Source organism: Microtus pennsylvanicus, chromosome 1 (genome assembly GCF_037038515.1).
Source record: "Microtus pennsylvanicus isolate mMicPen1 chromosome 1, mMicPen1.hap1, whole genome shotgun sequence".
Lineage (NCBI taxonomy): Eukaryota > Metazoa > Chordata > Mammalia > Rodentia > Cricetidae > Microtus > Microtus pennsylvanicus.
This window is the reverse complement of record NC_134579.1, coordinates 206,198,768-206,223,117: the sequence shown is the minus strand read 5'-3', so window position 1 is coordinate 206,223,117 and position 24,350 is coordinate 206,198,768. Positions and strand designations below refer to the sequence as shown.

At 44.6% G+C, this 24,350-nt stretch overlaps 1 protein-coding gene across 1 annotated transcript in view; it reads right to left on the bottom strand.

Moving 5' to 3' along the window:
• Nucleotides 1-2,334: 2,334 nt before the first annotated feature.
• Nucleotides 2,335-24,350, bottom strand: part of Ccdc170 (coiled-coil domain containing 170) — a 73,753-nt gene continuing 51,737 nt past the window's right edge. The window contains exons 7-11 of the mRNA XM_075943450.1: nucleotides 20,317-20,517; nucleotides 14,950-15,123; nucleotides 12,094-12,336; nucleotides 4,910-5,146; nucleotides 2,335-2,904 (exon numbers count right to left, since the gene is read on the bottom strand). Coding sequence (XP_075799565.1) covers nucleotides 2,704-2,904; nucleotides 4,910-5,146; nucleotides 12,094-12,336; nucleotides 14,950-15,123; nucleotides 20,317-20,517 — 1,056 coding nt within the window. The 3' untranslated portion in view covers nucleotides 2,335-2,703. The remainder of the gene's footprint in view (nucleotides 2,905-4,909; nucleotides 5,147-12,093; nucleotides 12,337-14,949; nucleotides 15,124-20,316; nucleotides 20,518-24,350) is intronic.

The following is a 24,350-nucleotide window of genomic DNA, read 5'->3' as shown; positions in this document are numbered from 1 at the left end:
GGACATTTGTTTTGTTTGGAGTTGCAGGAGGACTGGATAGTTGGATAGTCGGCCAGTTGGCTGCTTGTTAGCTTGGTTTGAGATAGGGTTTCATTCTGTAGTCCAGGCTGGCCTGAGACTCTCTATGTGGTCCAGAATGGCTTCAAACTTCATGTCAAACTTCTTTGCTCAGCCTTCTAGTGGCTGAGATCACATGTGTACCCCACCATGCCTGAGAGACGCTGTGTAACTTTTAAAACGTATTGGAGGAGCCATTTACGTGGCTGTTGCAAGAATATGTTTATGCTTTCTTCCCGTTCAAACCAGTTTCCAACCTCATTCCTAGCTTTGCAACTGGTCTCCATTATCCCTGGTTGTCTGGAATCAGCTTATGCCTTGCTCATGGCTCAGACTTAACGTTTAGCTGTATATGTCTCGGGATTTTCTGTTTGTTTATTCTACTGACACAGATAAAGATACAAGATGATGTTGTAGAGACAGCTCCATGGGTAAACGTGCTGTGCAAGCATGAAGAAATGAGTTCGGATCCCAGATGGATCTGTCAGAGTCTGGGTATGACTGGGCAGGTGGTTATAACTCTTCCTGGAGAGACAGGAGGGTGGCAGATGGCAAATGGCGGACCTTCGTGACTGCCGGCCTGTCTGCAGGGTCAGTCAGAAACTCTATCCCAAGGAAATAGAAACTGAAAATAAAATAAAAACTGAAAAGTACAGCCCTGTTCAAACTCTCAAAACCACCATTCATAGCCTGGGAGCAGCAGTAAAAGCAACCATTCTTCTTGTCAGCCCTCAGACTATGTGAGTTATTCAAATGAGTGATTAGCTCCCACTTTTAGACATCTCCTGACTGTAGGGTGGCCTTCCTTCCTTCGTGCCTTCCTTCCTTTGTGCCTGCCTTCCTTCCTTCCTTCCTTCCTTCCTTCCTTCCTTCCTTTTTTCCTTCCTTCGTGCCAGCCATTCCTATCAGCCTCAAAACTGGGCAGAACCTGAGAGTGCCTAGTGCACGAGACACAGCCTCTGCCTTGTACGTCCTGGCTCCCACACTAACCATGTAGAGCCCTGAGTTAGCACAACTGTCTTAGCCCTGAAAAGCATATAAGTACATTAAGACTTCACTGTATTACCCTGATCTCATGACCATACACTGTATGCATGGATTGGAATGTCACCCAGAAATCTATAAACAGGTACAATTGTTATGTGTCAAATTGTATGTATTTAGACTAGATAGCTATAGATATATAGACAGATAGATTTTTATGGGGCTGAGAGGTGGCTCAGTTGTTAACAGTACTTGCTACTCTTGCAGAAGACCTGAGCTCGGTTCCCAGCACCCACACCAAGTGTTTTACAACTGTCTGTTATCCAGTACCAAGGGATTCAACTCCCTCTTGTGGTCTCTGCTGGCACCTGCATACACACACACACACACACACTCACGTGAAAACACAGAAGTAAAAATAAAATAATTTTAAAGGCTATTTCTCAGAAGATGTCTGCACATGGTTACCTTAAGAGGTAAAGCCATCAGTGATGTTCTAGGTCAGAAGGCCGACCCTTCTACACTCTGCTGGTATGTCCCAATCGAAGCAAGAACCTAGGGTATTCCTGTGGATCTTGATGAGCTAGCTAATGAAGTAATAGGTGGTTTTAGTGCTGAATATTAATCTTGGACTGGGACTTTTAACTTTTGTGTTTTTGTATGTGAGTGTGTATACATGTGTGTGTATGTGTGTGCATGTGTATGTGTGTGCATGTGTGTGTATGTGTGTGCATGTGTGTGTGTGCGTGTGTGTGCATGTGTGTGTATGTGTGTGCATGTGTGTATGTGTGTGCATGTGTGTGCATGTGTGTGTGTATGTGTGTGCATGTGTGTGTATGTGTGTGCATGTGTGTGCATGTGTGTGTATGTGTGTATGTGTGTGCATGTATGTGTATGTGTGTGCATGTGTGTGTATGTGTGTGCATGTATGTGTATGTGTGTGCATGTGTGTATGTGTGTGCGTGTGTGTGCATGTGTGTGTATGTGTGTGCATGTGTGTGCATGTGTGTGTATGTGTGTGCATGTGTGTGTGTGCGTGTGTGTGCATGTGTGTGTATGTGTGTGCATGTGTGTATGTGTGTGCATGTGTGTGCATGTGTGTGTGTATGTGTGTGCATGTGTGTGTATGTGTGTGCATGTGTGTGTATGTGTGTATGTGTGTGCATGTATGTGTATGTGTGTGCATGTGTGTATGTGTGTGCATGGTGTGTATGTGTGTACATGTGTGTATGTGTGTATGTGTGTGCATGGTGTGTATGTGTGTACATGTGTGTATGTGTGTACATGTGTGTATGTGTGTGCATGTGTGTATGTGTGTGCATGTGTGTGTATGTGTGTGCATGTATGCATATGTGTGTGCACTTGTATAACACACCATGTGTATGGGGCAGAGCACAACTTGCAGGAGCCAACTGCCTCCTTCTACTGTGTGGGTTCCAGGAATTGAACTCAGGTTGTCAGGCTTAGTAGCAACTGCCTTCACCTGCTGAGCCATCTCCCTGGCCCTGGGGACGGCACCTTTGGAGACCATTATCAGCCCATGATCTATTCTCACTATGTCATCAAAGTATATAACTGTCACACACTGGCCAAATTTCAAATATATGAGGAAGCTTTTCATTCCACAACTTGAGGCGTGCGCCCCGTCTCTGAGGCAGGGGATCAGTGTCGAAGGGCTAAGTGGCACTGCGAGCAGCAGTCCTGCTCAGCCGTCGGGTCTGTGAGGCAGGCACAGGTAACAAAGTGATGGCGGTGTGAATGGACCAGTCTTTCCAGACATCTGATGATCTCATAGTCGGGGAGTGTGAGAGAGGTCAAGTTTAAGCCCAGCATCTGGGAAACCTCCTCCCTGAAGTCCACCAGCTGCAAACATCAAGCAGAGAGACATTAGCTGGGAAGGGAAAACACATCCCTGTTGCCAGGCCAAATGCAACAACAGCAGCAAAAGAGGAAAACCCAGGTTTGCATAAGGTAGGCCTAAATGATGAATAAGAAGGCTTGCCTGCTAAATGGCTTCTAAAAATCCCTGCGGGCTCCCCAGACTTCAGCAAGTTCATAAGCCCCTGTGAGTCAGATGGTCATGTGTGTATCTGCTGCTGAGTCAAGAACCCCTGGAAACAACCATCCCTGAGTCTGCTCTGACATCCGGGACGAGTGAACCGATAACCTCATACATAGCGCTATACCGATGTTGGCGTGAGCCTGTTGGTGATGATAAACATTTCTGCATTGGGATTTTAACTGGGCAATGAACTTCGGAAATTCAAAGAGAAAGAATGAGCTGATGTACACAGCAGGGCTTCTCAGTCCTTCTTAAACTACCTCGCAAAGACTGCTTCCTCCATGTTCTAACCCTGGCCAATCTCAGAATACTAGGGTCCACTGGCAATGGTTAGAGTGGGCATCACCTCTCTTCATGTCCTTCTAGGGTGGTTTCTGTGGCCCTACACTAAGGCAGGCAAAAAAAGGGGTATCATCGAGACAAGCCCTCACTAAATATCTTCCATTTCAGAAAGGACGGGATCCAACCTGTTGAAGGAGTGTCATCAGAACACCATCTGAATATTTATCCCCAACTTCCTTCCTGAGGATGGTCCAGCGTGGGAGACGAAGGCTTCTTTTATTTGCACACCCCACCCACTAAGTGTATATTGAAGCATAGTCCTCAGTGGGATGGCTCCAGAAAGTGGGGTCTTGTGAGTTAATTAAACTTAGATAAGATCACCGTGGTGGAGTTTCCAAGAGAAAATTGGTGCCCTTATCCATGAAACCCCAGAGAACTTTTCCCACTTGAGGGTTCATGAAGACACCATTTATAAACCTGGTACCCACTCTGCTGGTGCCCTGACCGTGACTCTCCAGCCTTAGACCTAAGGGAAATAACTGCCCTGCGTACGAGCTGCTCGCTTCCCATGCGTTGTTGAGGCACCTAAATAAAATAAGGCACCAGCCTCGCCTCTCCAATGCAAAAGTTTCTCTTCAACTTTCCCACCCTTTTGAACGTGGCCAAAACTCACAATTCCTGAGATGTTTCCTTCCTGAGAACACTTGCTCGTGTAGTCAGGCTCTTCCCAGCTCTGCCTGACACAGGGGCCAAAGCAGAGCAGGGAGAAAGGAAAAAAAAACCCTAGGAACAGAGTCCATTCTCTGCCCTTTGCAGCTTCAGAAAGTGACATGCTCGTCAAAGGCAGAAGGGTCAGGCTGCCCGGGACAGAGTTCTTTATGTCTGACCTGATGTGCTCGGGAGATAAAATGCTCCTCCTCGTAGCCAGCCAGCTGATGTGGACTTTTTTATGGCCTACATCTGCGCTTGGTCAACCATGAAGTCTGGGTGCCACTGTCTGAGACCGGAGACCGTTTCCTACAAGTGCTCTCTGTGGAAGATAACGCTCCTCTCTGACTTCCTAGCCCTGCTAAATATTATTAACCCATGTGAGCTGAGGAATCTCCAGAGGCAATTATCAAACGCAATTTAAAACATCTCCCAGCCACCAGAAGCTGGCCTTGCACTGGCTTTCTGTTGCTTTGATAAGCACATTTGTTCCTTTTTTCTCTCTTATGGAATATGTCATACAAGTAGGAATTGGCTTTTAGGCCAGGAAACTCATAATGATTATGGGCATGCCAAAACAGATGCTGCCGAGTGGGTGGATCTGTTGAAATGATATAGAAATCTTTACAAATTGTGTTGGGAGAAATGTATGAATAATGCTCTTATGGGCAGCATATATACTGAAATTAGATTGTCACACAGGAGCTGAGTGTGGCCTTGGGCAGGGTGGCACACCCATTCCCAAAGCCGTCCATATCGCTAAGTGTGTGACTTCTCCTGTCGCTTTAAAGCATCCCACCGGCTGATTTTATCTACCTGCTGTTCTCTCCTCTCAGAGTCTCCCAGAGACTTCTTCAGGGTCTCCAGTTCAATGACGGCCACCTCTATCATGGCCCTGGCCCTTTCTCTGTGCTCTTTCGCCTCCTCCTCTGTAGCATCCAGCTTGGACTTGACCGACATGAGATTTTTCTCCGCTTTCTCCTTCAGCTTCTCCAGATCGTCTTGGGATTTAGTTAAGTCTTCGATGGCTTTGGTCTGTTCCAAAACTTTAATCTAAGGAGTCAAGAGAATCAGGATCATTTCCCTTGTTCTTCTTTAGGAGATCTGGATGCAAAGATAACTCAGAAGTCAATGGAACTCACTTAACTTTTTTTTTTATGAATAACAAACGGACTTCATCCCAAGCAGCTACAGAGACCTTGCAGAACAGCATAAAGTGGACAAGTGTGACCTCAGTCCCTGCAGCTTACTAAACGATAAAGCAGAGTACCCTTATTTGGGAAATCAACCCAATAAAATTGCAGACAGCATGGTTCTGGAGTGAGATCGCTAAAATAAAACCTGTGAGCAAGCCAGACTTTCTATGCTAACCAGTGAGTCCCTGTGCCTCGCAGTGGCCAAATGCCTGCACTTCTAATGGTGTCATGGGGGAGTCTGTCAGCAAGCCTCCCTCACGGCTGTGAGGGAAATTTTCATCCGCAGTTATTCAGCAGAGTCTCTAGACACCACCAATGAACATGAGGCAAAGGATGTCACCAATCCTGTGCAGACAAAGGACAGTGATGGCCCCCTACTCAGGACTCGCCCCAGGGCCTTAAAGCCCTGACTGAGGCTCCTGGAACGGGAGGTGTTTGCACTGTGAGTTTGTGAGCCACTGTGGCTCCTTACAAAGGAATTCAAGGAAGCCAAGCCCTGGGTCAAGCACAAGTCCAAGGACAGACCCAACAGGGGCAGTGAGGGAATGAAGAAAAGACAGATGGACAGACAGACGTGAGGAAAAGCTGGGATCAGGTGGTCTGTGCTGTCTTCTGGAAAAACCTCATCATCTCCGAAGCTCTGCATTGTTATCACAGATTGAACAGAGAAGTGGGGCTCCTGCAAAGATGAATTGCAGCCTGGAATTGTAAGATAAAGTTAACCCTTTGTGCTCTGAGCTGCTTTTAGTTGGAGTATTTCATCACTGTAACAGACAGGAAACTAAGACAGTGGTATACACTTTCAATTCCAGCGCTTGAGAAGTGGAGGCAGTAAGATCAGGTGTTCAGGGCCAGCCTTGCCCACACAGTGAGTTTAGATCAGTCTAGACTACGTAAGAGCTTATGTCAAAAAAAAAAAAGAATCCAAATGAATAAGTACAAATAAGCTACAAGACAAGGTCCACTAACTTGGCTAAAATTAAGTCGACAATTACAAAAGTTAGCAGGGAATTAGGGGAGTTAGAACACTCACATACTGCTAGATGGAATATAAGATGGTATAAGTAATAGGGAAGGTAGTTTTGAAAATGCCAACTATATGATCCACCAATTTCACCCCTAGTTACAAGCCAGACAGAAGTGAAACCATATGCCCACTCAAAAAGTTGTATACAAGCTCATAGAGGCACTGCTCATAAGCACCAAAAGTGGAGATCACCCAAATGTCCGTCAACTGATGGACGGGAAAAAGGTAGCAGAGGCAGACATTGGGATGTGTCACAGAGCAACAAACAAGAATGGAGTACCACAACACGCTGTAGCACGGATGAACCCCAAAAGCATCATGACAGAAGAATGAAGCCAGTGCCAAGAACCACACAATTCTCTTCATCAGGAAGAGCCAGAGGGAGAAGGAAGACAGAGAAGGTCTGAGACTAGCGGGAAAGGAGGACAGGGAGTTACAACTTAGGGGTAGCGAGTTTCTTTTCGTACGCTAAATGTATTCTGAAACTAAATAGTGTTTGGATAAGTCTGTAAACATACCATTAGAAAACACAGAAATGAATATTCTGAGATGGTGGCCCTAAACATACTAATTCAAATAATATATTGTATAGACTATCAAACAATTTTCCAATTGAGTAAATTACATGGATTAAAACCTACCAAATTACCAGGTGGTGGCGCACGCCTTTAATCCCAGCAGATTAAAGGAGGCAGAGGCAGGCAGATCTCTGTGAGTTTGAGGCCAGGCTAGTCTACAGAGTGAGTTCCGGAACAGCCAAGGCTACACAGAGAAACCCTGCCTTGAAAAACAAAACAAAACAAAACAAACAAAAGAAGGAAGGAAGGAAGGAAGGAAGGAAGGAAGGAAGGAAGGAAAGAAGGAAAGAAAGAAAGAAAGAAAAAGAGAAAGAAAGAAAAGAAAGAAAGGAAGAAAGCATTAACCATTTAAACAGAGATTCTTAACATTCACGCTGCATCACTATTGCAGAGAAAAGCAATGCTCAACCACAAAGCCGCTGGGGTTGGGATTTTGAGTATGAAGCCTTGAATCACTGGAATGGATACATTCAGCTTTCTGTCTGTACTGAGAAAACATGGTGAAATGTCTACCACAGGTGACAGGTCACAGCGTAGAGACCAGAAGTGACTGTAGACAGTCCTAATGAGAAGTGACAAGGAGGAGAGGAACCTAACAATCAGAGGCTTTGCACAGCCCACAGCAGACATGTCCTTGCCTGGCTCAGGTCCCAGAACCCCTATTGGGGAAGCCAGGGAGTGAAGAAATGACAGACACACGAGTGTGCATCTAGGTCAGGACTCTCCAACGGAGAAGCCACAGCATTCAGATGCTCAGCATGTTACCTAAAGTTGCAGAGAAGTGAGGTTACTGCATCCAGCTGAACACAGAGGCAAGTTATTATGCAGATAAACAAGGAGCTGAGTTTACATGTACCACTGAACGGGGAGGCCTGTGTTCCTAGTCTCAGGAGGAGCAGTCTCTAAGGAGAACCTCCAAGGGAGAAAGCTACAGTGGACATTTTCCACACACCCCCTGTCAGACCACAGAGAGACTTTCCCGTCTCTCTGAGCCCCACCAGGGAAGGCCTTACCACTCCCACAGGCTGAGGCATTAGGGTCTTTGAAACGGCTGTGTCCTTGTCAGCCACACACATTCGCTGGGGACACCACCTCTCCTTACACTGACGACTGCTGGCATTCTAAGGAAGGGAGCGCCAAGTCAGGTTACCGGGACAGAGCTGGGAGCCAGCAAGAATGATGGAGACTCTAAAATCAAACCAACAGATTCCTGGGAGTGGGGTGGGACTAACTTGGTTTCTTAATTCCCCTGAGGGATCTTCTCAGGGCAGCTCAGAGTTCAGCAAGCAACTGGCCTCTAGTTTTCCTCCAGCAGGACAGAACCGGTCATAAAAAAGATTGATGTATCATCGGGAGTCCAGCTAGGAAGGGAAAGGTTCCCAGGGTGCCACTTGTGATAAACACTGTGTGCTGTCTGCTTCCCAGGAAAGAACTGTGTAATCTGGTGGGTGATTCTCTCTTCTACGTAAGTGTCAGAGGCCCGGGCAGGAAAGGTGAATAAATCAGAACTCCTAGGTGTTGGCTGACCCTAGGCTCTAAGTCCCCTAGTGCATTTGTAGAGACACTGCAAACCTTTGGCAGGCATCAAGCAGAGAGCATGAGTCCCTCCATGAACTGGGGCTGCGATGTTCTCAACCTCCCTAATACTGTGGCCCCTTACTCCAGTCCCTCATGTTGTGCTGATCCCCCCAACCATGAAGTAACTTTCATTGCTAATTCTAACTGTAATTTTGCTACTGTTAGAAATCAGAGTGGAAATATCTGTGTTTTCCTATCGTCTTAGCATTTGACCCCTTGGGGGTCATGACCCACAGGTTGAAAGCCGCTGTTCTAAGGTCTCCTGGTGGCCAAAATAGATGCTGTGTCCACAGAGACACAGCTCTGTGAGGGAGGGAGATATCCTGCTGTGCAGTCTCTCCTCACTTCTCCTCCCTAGCAGGCCACACTTGGGGAGCTGGCAGCAAAGTTACCTTCACTTCAAAAAGCAAGCAGTCTGCCTTCAACAGGCCATTTACTGTGCACAGTGAGAAAAGCAATCCAGGAGATGGGGGGAGGCACTGTCAAACAGCTGTCTCCAGGAAGAGGAGACAGTGTAGTAAGGGCTACACTGGAAGGGTGGGAACCATATCCACGGGGAAGGACCAATGGGGAGTAGCTTCCGTATGAGGGATATATGGAGAAAGTCAGAAAGAGAAGAAAGCTTTGTCTATGGCTGATGGTTATAGTCTTCTCTGATGCTTTCTGGGAGACCACAAAGCAGACACCAATGGCTTGCCCCTGGGTTTGGGAGCTGATTTTGAGTCACGGCTCTTACAAGGGTTTGGCCACATGCTAGAGGCCGCAGCTAAGGCTCTCCACCAGACAGCTGGTCTGTTCTTTCTCTCTGACCAGAATTAAGACCTATTCCTCTGACTGACCTCATTTAACCAAGGTCAGGAGACTAAGTTCTGGCCAGTGGAGACATAGAGCTGTTATATCCTTTCCAGAGAATAGCCAGCAGATGGGCTTCACGCCTTCCTCCTGGCTAGCGACTGGCATGAAGCCAGAGCTCCAGCAACTCCCTAGGACTGGGGATGAAAGAGAATGAAGACATTGGCTAGAATGCTCCAGGTGAAATCAGAAAAAGCCAGGCTTCTGAGGGCCACTGAGAGGGCCTTCTGAATGTGGCATGCCTGCTCCTTTACACACACACACACAGACACACAGACACACACACACACACACACACACACACACACACACACACAGAGCAGTGCTGAGGAATTTCCTGAGGTCCAAACATGTAAGGCAGGGTGTGAAGCATCTGACTATAGGGAGGTTACACAAAACCTCTTCTACATCCTCTAAAAGTGTTCCACAAGATTTCAGTGCCTGCATTTGCTTATTTAGTGGTATTTGTGCCAAATTGTAACACTATTTTAATAACCCCAGGTTAATAAGAAAAGAATAATACAAATGCATACATAAGTCAGATATACAGTCATGCAAACTTAAGGTCAAACTATATCACCACGCGTATAGGGGGTTCGCCCTCGTAAAATGAAGCAGGTGGTAGAACACACTCCCTCATGCAGGGAGAAGCCAAAGTCAGAGCGCACTCAAAAGTTGCAGGCGGCACCGCACATTCTTATTAAAGGTGATTTTAGTTGAATAGCAGCACCAGTTACACTGAATTAATATCATTAATTTCTTAGTTTGCGTCTTTATCCTTTGATTTCTAAATTGGTTTTGGTTTCATAGTGGTAAAAATGTAATGCAATTGACCAATTTATGTAGTCTTAAGTAAGCGATATCATAAAATCATTCTAAATTTAACATAAGAAGGAAGATCTACACAAAAATCGTTCTCTTTCAAAATTATTTCCATAATTCTTAGGTTTTCATGCCAAGATAATTTTCAGCGGTTTAAAATTTAACAGTTGGTCTGGAAAGGGTTTTGCTTTTTCTTGATCTAGAGCTCAACAAAAAAACCTAATGCATGGGTCTTTCAAGGAGATATTCAGATAACCTGGAGTCAAGGTCTTCGGCCTTAGTATACAACGGATATGGGGGTACACATGAGAACTGGAGCACAATGTGCATAGCAGCTTCATTTGTAACAGCCCCAAAGTGGAAAGATCTCGGGTGTCCAGTTAAACCTAAAGGGAGGAACAGAAGGTGGTACATCCATGCAATGGATTACTAGTCACCCATCAAAAGGAATTACAATGGCTAATAGAATTTGATGGGGCCATGACGTCCAGATATTTGGTAAGATGGTGTTCTAGATATTTCCTGGCCGATGTTTGAAGGTGAGATTAAAAATAGGTAGACACTTTTGTTTCTGCTTCACTTTGCTTTGCCTACACAGACTCCCACTATACAGTCGATGATGTCCTCAAATGCATAATCCTCCTGCCTCAGCCTCTGAGACGCCACGATTATTTTTTTTCTTTTTTCAAGACAGGGTTTCCTCTGTGTAACAGTCCTGGCTGTCCCAGAACTCTCTCTCTAGACCAGGCTGACCTTGAACTCACAGAGATCCTCACACCTCTTCTTCCCGAGTGCTGGGATTAAAGGCGTGCACCACCACTGCCCAGCAATATGCTACTATTAAAATTGAGACTCAAAATATTTCAAGACAGATTGTTCTAGTTAATATGGGTAGATGTCTTCCAATCAAATGAAGTCCTACGTGTAAGCCAAATAAATAAATAAACAAAATAAACCTCCTCTGAACAAGAGGGAAATTGCTAAGCAAAATTCCAGAACTGAACTTTGTCAGATATGACCTGCAACAGTACCTGTCCATTGCCCCTGTCTGTGAGCCTTTTCTACAATATATTTTTGTACCAGCTAGTTTTATGTCAACTTGAGACAAGCTGAAGTCATCAGAGAGGATGAAACCTCAATTAAGAAAATACTTTCATAATCCGGCTGTAGGCAAGCCTGTGGGACATTTTCTTAATTAGTGATTGGTGGAGAAGGTTCCAGCTCACTGTGGGTGGGACCATCCCTGGGCTGGTGGCCCTGGGTGCCATAAGGAAACAGACTGAGCAAGCCATGAGGAGCAAGCCAATAAGCAGCACCCCTCCCTGGCCTCTGCATCAGCTCCTGCCTCCAGGTTTCTGCCCTGACTTCCTTTAATGATGGGCTGTGATGGAAATGTAAGCCAAATAAATCCTTCCCTCCCCAGCTCGCTTTTGGTCATGGTGTCTCATCACAGCAATAGCAACCCTAAGACGATCCTCTGACCCTCAGTAAATAGAGCCTCTATTTCCTCATCTCCTCCAAAACAAATTCTTATCTAACTAAGATTTCTGTAGCTGGCCTACTGGAAAGGCAGGCACTCTACTTAGACACTGGTGTCTCTCAATCTTTCAGACTATTGACATAGCAGACCCCAAAGAAATGGGAATTTCCCCAGGAATCTCATGCATACATTTATCAGACCACTTACAGGAGGAGGCTACACACTGAACCCATCTCACCAGCCCCACCTTTTTGCCCTCTTTTATTTGAGGTCTTCCATAACCCCAGCTGGCCTTCAATTCTGTATATAACCGAGAGAGACTTTGGAGTTCTGGTCTACCTGATTTACCTTTCAAGTGCTGGTATTGCAGCCACGCACCGCCATGCCTGATTCAAGGATGCCATTCCTTAGCGTATACTTTGAGGTGCATTGACAGAAAGGGACAGAGAAAGGAAACACACACTTGCCTTGAGTTCATTGGTGTCGGCCAATTTGGCTTTGAGCTCAGTGTTGCATTCCTGACACGTGCTCAGCTCCCTCTGCAGCCTCTCCACCTTCTTCTCCAGCTTCCTGAGGGAGAGCTGGGACTCATCCCTCTCCTCAGCCAAGGCTGTGCGCGCCTGCTTCTCCTGCTGCAGCTGGGCAATTTTCTGCCGAAGGAGGTTCATATGCACTTCTTTGCTCTCCAGTCTTTCTTTCTGAGTCTTTAGCTGGTTTGATACAAACGGATTTTTTTTTGACAAAATAATTGAACACTCAGTAAATATAAATGAATTACTCAGATAATGTCGATTTTTATCTGCACGTCAATGAGACTCATTTGCAAAGCATCAAAAAAAGGTCACTGGGTTCCTTTCCCTGATTGAATTTTTTTATTCATATTTTTTCCAAGAATTAATTCTGTAGCTACAAAGTACGGGACAAAGGAGCCCCAGAAAATGTGACAGAAGTCAGCTCTCCACAGCTGCTTCGTCCAATATTCTGTGCCTCATAATAAAAATGTAAAATTACTTCTAAGACTAATAAAATAGGCTTATCAGGGGCAGAATAAGAAGGATATAATAAGACAGACAAAATCCTCTCCAACGCTCAGTGGCCACGATTGCTGCACCAATGTTTACTGGAACAAGAGGTCCGGCATCATACTGAAAACCTCCCTAGATAATCTGAGCCCCTCAGCACCAGGCTGAGTAGCTCCTACAAGGAGGGTTGATACATTCTTACAGAAGATGTAACCAGGAGACTTTTAACGAAATTGTTTACAAACTTCCAAATCTCAGAAACAGACTTCATGAAGATTTCACTTCTTTGAACTCTTTGTGTTAGACTGTGAGCTCCTCCACCCAGGCCAGGAGGAAGCTCTTGAACATCGCTGCCTGTTGGCAATCAGACTGATGAAGGGAATTAGAGTGGGTAAAATGACTACCAGAGGAGAGAGTCTCCTGGGCTCTGCCTGTCACTTCACTGGGCAGATAGTAAATGCAGGCAGTTCTGTCACTGGTCATAAACACCCGGAGGAGGAATCAAGAACTGGTGAATACCGATGCGCCCACCCCCACCCCTCTACCCCTCCTCTTCACCCCCACCCCCAGATGAAGACTGTCATGTGAGCCCTCATTATCCCCTAAGTGTTAAGAGGTGGAAGGACTTAAACTACTTTGCATTTCTTATCAGTGACAGCTGTGACCACACCTGGGTCACCCCTTGAACATTCTGCCAGATATTTCTCCAATCTAATCCCTTTTAACATTTTGAATAATGGCTTTATTTATTCTTTGAACATTTCATATATGTATACAATGCATTTTGATCTTATGGAAACCTCAGTCCAACCACCTCACTTGACGACTGTCCTGCTCTCCCCATGACCCACCACCCACCTTTCCCAGCCTCAAGCTCTCTGTCACTATTATTTTATCATCATCATCATCATCATCATCATCATCATCATCACTCCTATTTTATTCCCACGGAATCCAATAAGCATTGACTGTGTTCCAATGGTGTGGGCCTATCCAATTTTTCTATCACACTTTTATTTATTGTGTGTATGGTAGGAGAGCACCGGCATGCCACATCTTGTGTGCAGGGTGAGGAGGCTGTAGAGATGCTTGTGGGAATCCATCCTCTCTTCCTATCTGAGGGATCAAACTCAGATTGTTTGGCATCAAGCACTTCCACCCAGTGAACCATCTGGGCTGCCCCCAACTCCCTTTCTTGAGCTTCATCGGGTCAAATTGCACCCTGATGCAAAAGTCCACTGATAAATTCAATACACCAGTAATTTTAATGATGGTATAATTCTTAAGAAGGAGTAGCATTGGGCATTAAGAGAGGAAATCAATTCTCTGAGAAGAAGTAAAGAAAGAATTTTGGTACATTTGACGTCCCTGATGGTTATCAGGTTATATATACATAAAGATTTCTCCAGAACTAGGGTGAACTGGGGTAGGGACTGAGAACCAAATTTATTCCATGAGACAGGAATTCAAATTTTCCCTTATTAAAATTAACGCTCCTGTGAGGTGTCATTCCTGTCTTAATATGAAGAAAGAGAGAGGTATGTGATCATTCCAAGATTTCACAGTCTGGTAGAACCCAAGGATCCAGATGTGACTCACTGTATAGCCGCTACACAAAACATTTATCCTGAGAAGTATTATAAGGACACATCTGCGTGTCTTTTCTTCTTTCTCTGGTGCTGATAATTATACAACTGATAATTATGCTTTATCCCTTTCACTCATCCGTTCTCTCACTAGCTGTAAACGATTGCCAACTCTGCCTTCAATTGGAGAAAAGCGAGCCCTTCTCTCTGTACTGTCTAGCTCAATAGAGCGGCATGCGCAGAGCCGCTGGGTGCCCCCAGCTTCCCTCCTTGCTCAGAGGAAACTAGGAGAATTGGCAGCTCTGTCTGCAAGTCTCTCTTGCAGCCAGGTTTGGCTGTGGTATAAACATAAGTTCAGCTAGCATCTTCCAGAATCTTCTTTATAAGCCATCACTTGCGTCTTTGGCTTCCCTCTTCTCCCCTCCTCCAACCTTCAGCATGGAACACAGACAAATGGTTCTAGTTGCTGTTTTGAGCCATGGATATAAAGACCACCATGAGGATGGGCAATCCCAAGCAAGGCTCACGAGAGCCAGGTGATAGACCCATGAATCAGGTTTTCAAAACTTTGAATTAAAACTTGACTTCTAAATACATATATTTTAATAATATGCTTTTTAAACACACTACTGATCACAGTGTAATAAAGTCAATTTAACACTTAGGTTTTCCAGAAGTTTCTTTTCTCAGTACTATGAAGTGCAGCGTTGCCTACCTTTCTCCGTAAGTTGTGAGCGATGGTCTTGTTTTCAATGACAGCATTACTTTCGAGGAGGACTAGCTGCTCTGCGCGACCTAAAACTACGTCCAGACGCATGTCAAAGCCAAGGTCAGCCACTATCTGGCCCAATTTCATTTTCTCTGAAAGCTGATCCAGAAACTTCAGATACTAGATCCAGAAACAAGAATGAAAGTGGGAGGTGTGGGTTAGGGTGCGGGCTCACTGAGTCCTCTCCTCTCACAAGTGGGTGTCTCTTTTGCGTCATCCCAGAGCTGAAATTCTGACCCCAAGATTTGGAAATGAATGTTTGAACCACCTTCCAATTCTCTGCCATCTTCCTGTGCAAACTCTCTGCACTGTCCTGGCTAGGAACCTTGATGTCAGCTTAATATCAAACACACTTCTAAGTCCTGACATACAACAAATGGGCTACGTTCCTAATTCCACCCTGGTTTCTTACTGTGTGTCTTGACAAAAAGCCCCTGCAACCTTGGCCCTCCCAAGTTGTCCCAGCACTCAGCGACCACCTCAAAACCAAAGTTCTCCACATATACACTAAAGTTGAACAATAGTTGGGTGGGTTAGTTAAAAAGCTTTAATGGGACTGGAAAGATGCCTCAGTTGGTAAAGGGCTTGCAATCCAACCATGGCAACAGGAATGTGAACTGCGAAACATATATTTTTTTAAAAAATCAGGCCCTGAATATGCCTGTAAATCCGGCATGAAGTGGGCAGAGACAAGAGGAGGCCTTGGGGTTCACTGGCCAGCCAGTGTAGCCAAATTAGTAGGCTTCAGGTTCAGCGAGAGACTGTAGCTCACAAAATAAGGTGACGTGCAACTGAGGAAGATGTGTGTTTTCAACCTTTGGCCTACTCACACACACACTTATACCCTCACCTACACTCTCATATGCACGCTTACACACTCATACCCACACACTCACATACTCATACACACACTCATACACACACTCATACACACACACTCATGCACACACTCATACACACTTACACACTCATGCACACACTCATACCCACACTCATACCCATACACTCACATACTCATACACACACTCATACACACTTACACACTCATGCACACACTCATATACACACTCATACACATGCTTACACACTCATACACACACTTACATACTCATGCACACACTTACACACTCATGTACACTCATATACACGCTTACACACTCATACACACACTCACATACTCATACACACTCATACACTCACACACATACACATGCACGCGTGCACACACATGGGGAGGGGGCTTTAGAAAATGCTCTTTAAAGTGTTTACTATAACACGATTAGGTGACCAACACTCTAAAGCATAACTGTCTGAAAGATACCATAGTCTGCATTCTTTTAAATATTTAACTTATTTTTATGTGTTTCTGCCCTCATGTATGCACGCATGTGCACCACACGCAGGCAGTGCCGTGCGTGGCTAAAACAGTGCATCAGATCCACTAGACTGGAGCTATAGACATTCATCTGTGAGTCTCCACGTGGGTGGCTGCTGCCTGGGGCCAGTACGAGAGCAGCAAGAGCTCTTAACCCTAGAATCTCTCCAGCCCACACGGTTCATAGTTTCACCAACTAAACTTGCACAACGCTTAAAGGTCTTCCTTCATTTGGCTGTTGTTGTTTCTCTGGGTGTATTCGGACAGAATGCTGTGTGTGTGCTAGATGAGTGGCTCAGTGAACTTGCTCTGTGCTAACTGCGGGCCTGGGCCTTCTCGTGGCGGTAACTTCTCAGCATCTGGCACTTCCAGGCAATTAAATGCTGAAAAGAGTATAATTTCCAGCCATCCAAGTGGATCAGCTTAAGGTCTGAACTATCTATATTTTACTCATCAGGATGGAATTATCTTCAAGCATATATTTTCCCATTTTGTTAAGTAGCATACAGATAAATTAATTATCATAGTTATAATCTACAGTAACTATCACTGTAGCATCATTCACCACGCTTTGACCCCACAGACAGCTTCATATCCGAGTCCTCATGCCACCAGCTCCTCTTGCTCTGGTGCTTCCCCTTTGGGATCTTCTTTCATCTCTGCTATGTGCTTGAACGTGACCTAGCTGCTATTGCTTGTATTTTAAGTGGAGGAAGCAGACTTACCCGCATAGATTGGTAGAATTAATATATGAAAATGGCCATCCTACCGAAAGCAATCTACAGATTCAATGCAATCCCCATGGGAATTCTAACACAATTCCTCCCAGAAATTGAAAGGTCGGTTTTCGATATGGAAACACAAAGAAACCAGGATAGCTAAAAACAATCCTAAATGACAAAAGATCTGTTGAAGTTGTCACCATCCCTGATCTCAAGTAGTACCACTGAGGTGTAGACATAAAAACCACATGGTATTGGCATAAAAATAGATACATTGATCAATGGAATTGAATTGAAGACCCAGAAATAAGACCACATACCCATGAACACCTAATTTTTGACAAAGACTCCAGAAATACACACTGGATAAAAGACAGCATCTATACCAAATAATGCTGATCAAACTGATAGCTGCATGTAGAAAAATGCAGGTCGATACTTACAACCCTGCATAAGACTGAGCTTCAAATAGATAAAAGACCGCAACATAATGCCAGAAGCACTGAATCTGATCAAGAAGAAAGTGAGGAACTGTAATGAACTCCTTAGCACAGGAAAAGACTTTCTGGGCAAAACACAGTCACTAAGAACAATTAATAAATGGGATCTCATGAAACTCAAAAGTTTCTGTATGACAAAGGACGAGGGCATTTGAACAAACTGGCAGGCTACAGAATGGGAAAAGATCTTTACCAATTACACATCCAAAGAGGCTTAATATCTAAAATTTTAAAAATTAAAAAAAAAATTGTGTGGCCCAATTAGTCTGTATGCCAGGCTCTACAACAGGCAAGAAGGGATGCAAATGGGACCCAACCAAGGCCCAACAGAGGAAGCGCCTCTCTCAAGGCCTTTAGCTGTTCCGTATAGTTACAATCAAGGAGCTGGGGGAACGGCTCGGCAGATAGGATGCACGGTCCTTGCAGGGCCTCCCAGTTTGTTTCCCAGTACCCTTCAAGTGACCATTGCTTCCAACTCCAACTCCAAGGGATCCAATGCCCTCTTCTGGCCTTCATGAGCACCTACACTCATGTGTACAAACCTACACTCAGAACCACACAGATACACGTAATTAAAACTAAAATAAATCTTTCTTTTTTTAAGATTGTGGCTGATGGCAAGTTGTTTTATTCCTTTTTCTTATATTTTGTTTTTGTTTTATTCTGTTTTTTGGTTTTGAGGTACACTATCATCATGTACCCCAGGCTGGCTTTGAACTTACTATGTAGCCCAGGCTATCTCAATCTCATGGTCCTGTGTCTCAGCACCCTAGTAATACAGGAATGCCCAACTGGCTTAAAAATCTTCAGCTTTATAGGGGGAAAAAAGGGATTCTGTGTATTTTATTCCTTCAAATCACAGGTTAGTGTGAGTTAGAGACCAGGCATTCTACCCCATATTGTACCAGTCTAGATTTTATCCAGCACTTAACCTGTACGCAACTTTACTTTCAGTTTTACATGGCCATTTTACTACTTGCATCTGTGAAACACTCACTGTGGACATAATTAGCTTATGCAATCTGCTTTCATAACTGAGAACTATTTTGGCAGAATTTTAATGAAGACTAACGATAACACTTGTTTGGAAAGAGCTTTAGAGTGAGACCCAATCCTTGCCAGAAGAAGAAGAAGAGGAGGAATGAGAAGGGAACGGAGATGAAGAAGAGGAAGAGGAAAAAGAAAAGGAGGAGGATCATGTCGCCATATATGGAAATAAGAAACAAGCTGTCATTCTTGCCTCCAAGCTCCTGACACATCCCACATCCATCTCCATCAGAGCACCAGGCAGATCGGTCTCTAATCCACCCGTATCGTGTGTGTTGGCTTCCACAGACACCTCTTAGGCATCTCTGCATATCTGACCCCTAATGTAGCCATGGCATATCCTCAGTTTCTTTTAAGTTCAGAAAAATAAGGAGCGAGTTTACAGAATACACTTTTCTCAGCCAGAGTATCTCTCGTGACAAATTTTGTCCCTATAGTCTTGATCCTATGTGCCTCCTTTTCTGTTCCTGCCCTCTCTCTCATGGACCCTTGTAGCTCATGAGGTCTCGCCTCCACACTATTACCCACAAAGCCTTTCTTCGACCCTGCTTTTCACGACTCTGCACCCCTTCCCTTCCAGCCACACTCAGCATGAGGCAAGCGAGCTCACTTCCTCACCATTCTGCAAAACTACCTCCAAGTCACGCTGTCCTCCCCATGCCCAGGTCCCTGGGGTGGACTATTCTCTCATGGCCCACTTGTCTCCTGCTACCCTACTGGTTCCCTCCCTTCTGAGTGGTTCCATTGTGAGATCTCAGCTCCACCAGGCGTCTGTTGCTTAACGAAGGATCCAGGTCCTGCAGCATCAGATCAGTGTGGGGACATCACGGACAGGCACATCACCACCGATGAGTTTATCATTTTGAACTTTTGAGGTGCTGAGTATGCGACCCAGGGTTTTGTGCGTGGTAAGCACAGCTCTACCTCTACAAAACGGCCCAGCCATGGCCATACAGGACCACTCTCATGCATGCGGTCTACCACTGACGATAGCACGTGTAGGTCTGAGCTTCACGGTCATTAAAGATGCTTTATATTCTACAGAGGAAAAGAAACTTCAGGTCTAAAAGGTCTTCGTTTCCCATTCCCTTCTTTGTCGTGGCCCCACTAAGAATGCCGCATTCCACCATATAGTCACCCACTCTGCATTCTCTGGGTGTAGCATTTACAAGGCCTTTGTTTAAACTGTTTCCATCTACTGCGTCTGCCCCTTCTCCCACGATCATCCTACTCAATCTTCAAAGATCAGTTGAACCATCTGCTCTCTTGTAAAAATCTCCTCACTGCCCAGAAATGTCTACAATACTTTATTAATACACTATGACAACTATAATGCATATAGTCTAGGGTGCAGCAGGGCATCTTAATGTCTGCCTCTCCTATTAAGTGCTAAGCCTTTAATAATAGAAACTATAAATCACCCATACTTCAGCTACCCCAAACCTCCCAACCTCATAAAGAGTGGTCATACAATACATGCATACTGACTTTAACAGGACTGACTATCAAGGGAACCCTAAACAATAGAAAGAGGCTTATTATTCCTTGGAAATTTGCTTATAACTCAAGACATGATCAGTCTAAACACTGCAATGTTCAGAATGTTCTCAGGTACAGGGTTAGCCCACGAAAGACGCCCGCACCACGGATGTGCCGTTCCCATTATTACTTTTTGTTTCTCAAGATTCAAGTTGTCTCTCAAGACGTCTCCAGAAAGCAGTTCTCCCTCCAGGTGACTCAGCTGACCCTGAAGCGCCTCCACCTTGCTTTCTGCCTCCTGGGCCCTCTGGAGGGCTTTCCGGTGAAGCTCAGCTTCGTTTCCCAACTGTGCGACAAGCTCTGATATCTGGGCTTCAAGCTGGGAGACCATCTGGAAACAAGACAGAGAAGAAGGCTAAGCCTTGTTTAGATGCAACAAAGTATTCAGATCTGCCACTCTGCCTAGAAGCATAACCAATGTGACACCCACTTGCAGATTTCTTGTAAAAGTTCAATTTAAAGTAGGTCATTTGTAGCTGCTTTCCTCTGTTTGAAATGAACTTGCATTTATCAAACTGATAATGGTGGATGTTGTTCATTTCCCTATAATTCCTTTAACAAGTTTAGTTAACACATATTTACAGATAATACTTTCTCATCTCAATATTTGTTATTTAGAGATTTCGAAGCTAAGATGGAAGGGAAAAGACTCAGATAAAAAGAAATTTCAAGAGCCACAAAGATGCCATTTCCCCAGAGAGATTCTCTCACCACATTTAAGCGATTAAAGATTGTGTGGTGAATTTGTCATGAGATGCAGCATGAAGGTGCACTGAGAATTCCAATGCAGACAGACTTTTTCTTTTATTTAGCCTTCAGCCAAATATTGGTTATATGTGCCCTAGACTTCAGTGGTGCAATTATATACAAATATTATCATTTTAGCATCTGAAAGGTCAAATTCTTTTTAATATGGTGACACCAGAAATTCCCCCAGCACTTGCAACCTTCCCAGGAATCCCTCACCTTTGTCTTCTTTTATTTAATTTATTATTAAAATTTTTACATACCAATCCCAGTTCTCATTCCCTCCCCTCCTCCCATTTCCTTCACCTACTCCCCCACTCTATCCCCATCCACTCCTCAGAGAGGGTAAGGCACATTGCTTTGTGGAAGGACCAAGGCTGTCCCTACTATATCTGGGCTGAGCAAGGTATCCCTCCAAAGAGAAGAGGTTCCAAAAAAGTGCAGTACAAGCAGTAGGAATAAATCCTTGTGCCACTGCCAGGGGCCCCTCAATCTGCCCCAGCCATACAAAGTCACTCACATTCAGAGGGACTAGTTTGGACCTATGCTATTTCCTTCCCTGTCTGACTGGAGTTGGTGAGCTCCATTAGCTCAGGTAAACTGTTTTCAGTGGGTGTCCCCATCATGGCCTTGCCTTTGTCTTGATCATCCTGTCCCCAAAAACAAAGAGCAAAAGATTAATCTCAGACTTAAAGTACACTTCTAGACCACCCATCTTGACTTTACTGAATTCAGTTTTTTGGTAAATGCTGAGCTCAATAAAATTGGGCTAAAACGCTGGTGAATAAATATGTTTTGTTTGGGGAGGCAGAAGGGCAAAGAGTAATAGATGTTTACCAGAACTACAGTGCTGGTCCACAGTACTGGTCGCCTCCATTGTCTTAGCATTTTTAGAGTTTAAATCAAGAACAGAACTCAGGCTTTGCTTTTTTCTTTGTCGTTTATATAAACATGCTCAATGCGGGACATTGAAGCTGCCATCTTTGTTTTTGAAACACTATTATATGTGAGATTTGATATGGCTTACCCTCAATGAAAAACCAATAAGCAGGGCTGGAGAAGTGGCCCAGAGGTTAAGAGCACTGACTGTTCTTCCAGAGGTCCTGAGTTCAATTCCCAGCAACCACATGATGGCTCACAACCATCTTTAATGAGATCTGATACCCTCTACTGGCCTATAGGATATATGTAGGCACAATACTGTATACATAATAAATAAATAAATCTTTAAAAAAACCAATAAGCATAAATTAGAAAAGAAAGTCCACATTTACTTGAGTTTCCATCCCTAAGTAATATAATACAATACAATATATAATTATATGTATACTGCAAAATAGTCATTAAGGAAAAGAATCTCCCATGATCCTCCAAACAAGTATTTATTCAGTTATTTGTTTATTTATTTTAAATGATGTATTAGTTTTGTATTGTTAGGATATAGCCCAGGTTGTGCCATATATACAACTTTCTGTCCTTGTTTTTACCTAGGAGAGTTCAAGCATCATTTTCTGTCATTTAAAATTACTAACATTTCAAAGGCTACACTAAGAATTCATCATGAGGAACTTGACCAATGGCTCAGTCATTAAGAGCACTTGCTGCTCTTGTAGAGAGCCAGGGTTCAATTCCCAGAACTAATATGGTGGCTCACAACTGCCTGTAACTGCCCTCCCAGAGTATACAATGACCTCTTCTGACCGCAAAGGTACGTATACATACATGCAGCAAAACACTCATACAGTTAAATAATAAAATAATTTTTTAAAAAAATTTGAGAAGAAACCATCACAGAGCTCAGCAGTATGCACCTAGCCTTTATGAGGCTGGGTTCAATCTCTGAAACAATTCACCATTAAAAACATAGAAGTTCTCAGCACTTGGAAGCAAGACTGTCAGGAGTTCGGGGCCAGCCTGGTCTACATGAGACAGCCTCCATGTCCCCACTCCCAGGCCAAGCATGTTTCCTCTGATGGCTGAAGCTTTGATTTGCTGATACCAGACAGCAAACAGGTAGTAGATCCAGCTCAATGGACGACAGATGCTAGTCAGCTCCATGTCCCAGAGTGGGCTGAAGTGAGAGACATCTGGAGGAGGCTAAACAGACAAACTAAAATCTCATTCTATGCTTGTATGACCTTCAGAGTACCGTGCCTACAATACAATTCATCCTACACTTCAGAGGGTATTTCACACACCAGAGGTATTTCCTGCACTTCAGAGGGTATTTCCTGCACTTCAGAGGGTATTTCACACATCAGTATCGGATGGTAAGGCACTCAGAACCATATCTGAGGGATTATTTCCACCACCAGGGAAATATTTAATATTATTACAGAGCAGAAGATTCTGAGAAGCCTCAGTTCATCTTGTCAGCTCTAAGAACTATCGTCAGTAGACGTGCTAGGAGTTCAGTACCGTGTGGCTGTCAGCTCTAAGAACTATTGTCAGTCACGTGCTAGGAGTTCAGTACCGTGTGGCTGTCACTATATGCCGTCATTATTCCCCCTCCAGTGTATGAGTTCAACCAACCTGATGTTCTTTTTAAACCTTCAGAAATTTCCCTCTGCTGGCCAGATGTGGTGGCCCTGCCTACAATCCTAGCACTGGGTCGGGGGGGGGGGGGTTGAGGTTGGTCATCCTTGGCTACAAAGCAAGTCCAAGGCCAAGGCCAACCTGAGCTACATGAGATCCTGTCTCAAAACAATAAAAGAAAAAAAAAAGACATCGTCGTATGTTATATTACCCAAACTATATTTTTTTAGCCATAGTCTTTTGTCAACTAGAAATCTTGGAGACAAATGAGGGTCAAAAGCATTTGAGTCAAGGCCAAGAGAACCCTGCCTGTACACCACCTGTGTAGACCCAAGGATGCTCCAAAGAGCCTTGAAAGCCCAGCGCAGGCCACTTTGCAGACTACTAAAAGTGGATGGCTGAACTGTACACAATGGACCAGTGTTACATAGAGTCTGGGGTTCAGAGTGGAGCAAAGAGCTGTAGTCCTTCCCAGTCTACCCCATCACAAAGAGCTGTGGTCCTTCCCAATCTACCCCATCACAAAGAGCTGTGGTCCTTCCCAGTCTACCCCATCACAAAGAGCTGTGGTCCTTCCCAGTCTACCCCATCACAAAGAGCTGTGGTCCTTCCCAATCTACCCCATCACAAAGAGCTGTGGTCCTTCCCAGTCTACCCCATCACAAACAGCAGTGGTCCTTCCCAGTCTGCCCCCATCACAAAGAGCTGTGGTCCTTCCCAGTCTACCCCATCACAAAGAGCTGTGGTCCTTCCCAATCTACCCCATCACAAAGAGCTGTGGTCCTTCCCAGTCTACCCCATCACAAACAGCAGTGGTCCTTCCCAGTCTGCCCCCATCACAAAGAGCTGTGGTCCTTCCCAGTCTACCCCATCACAAACAGC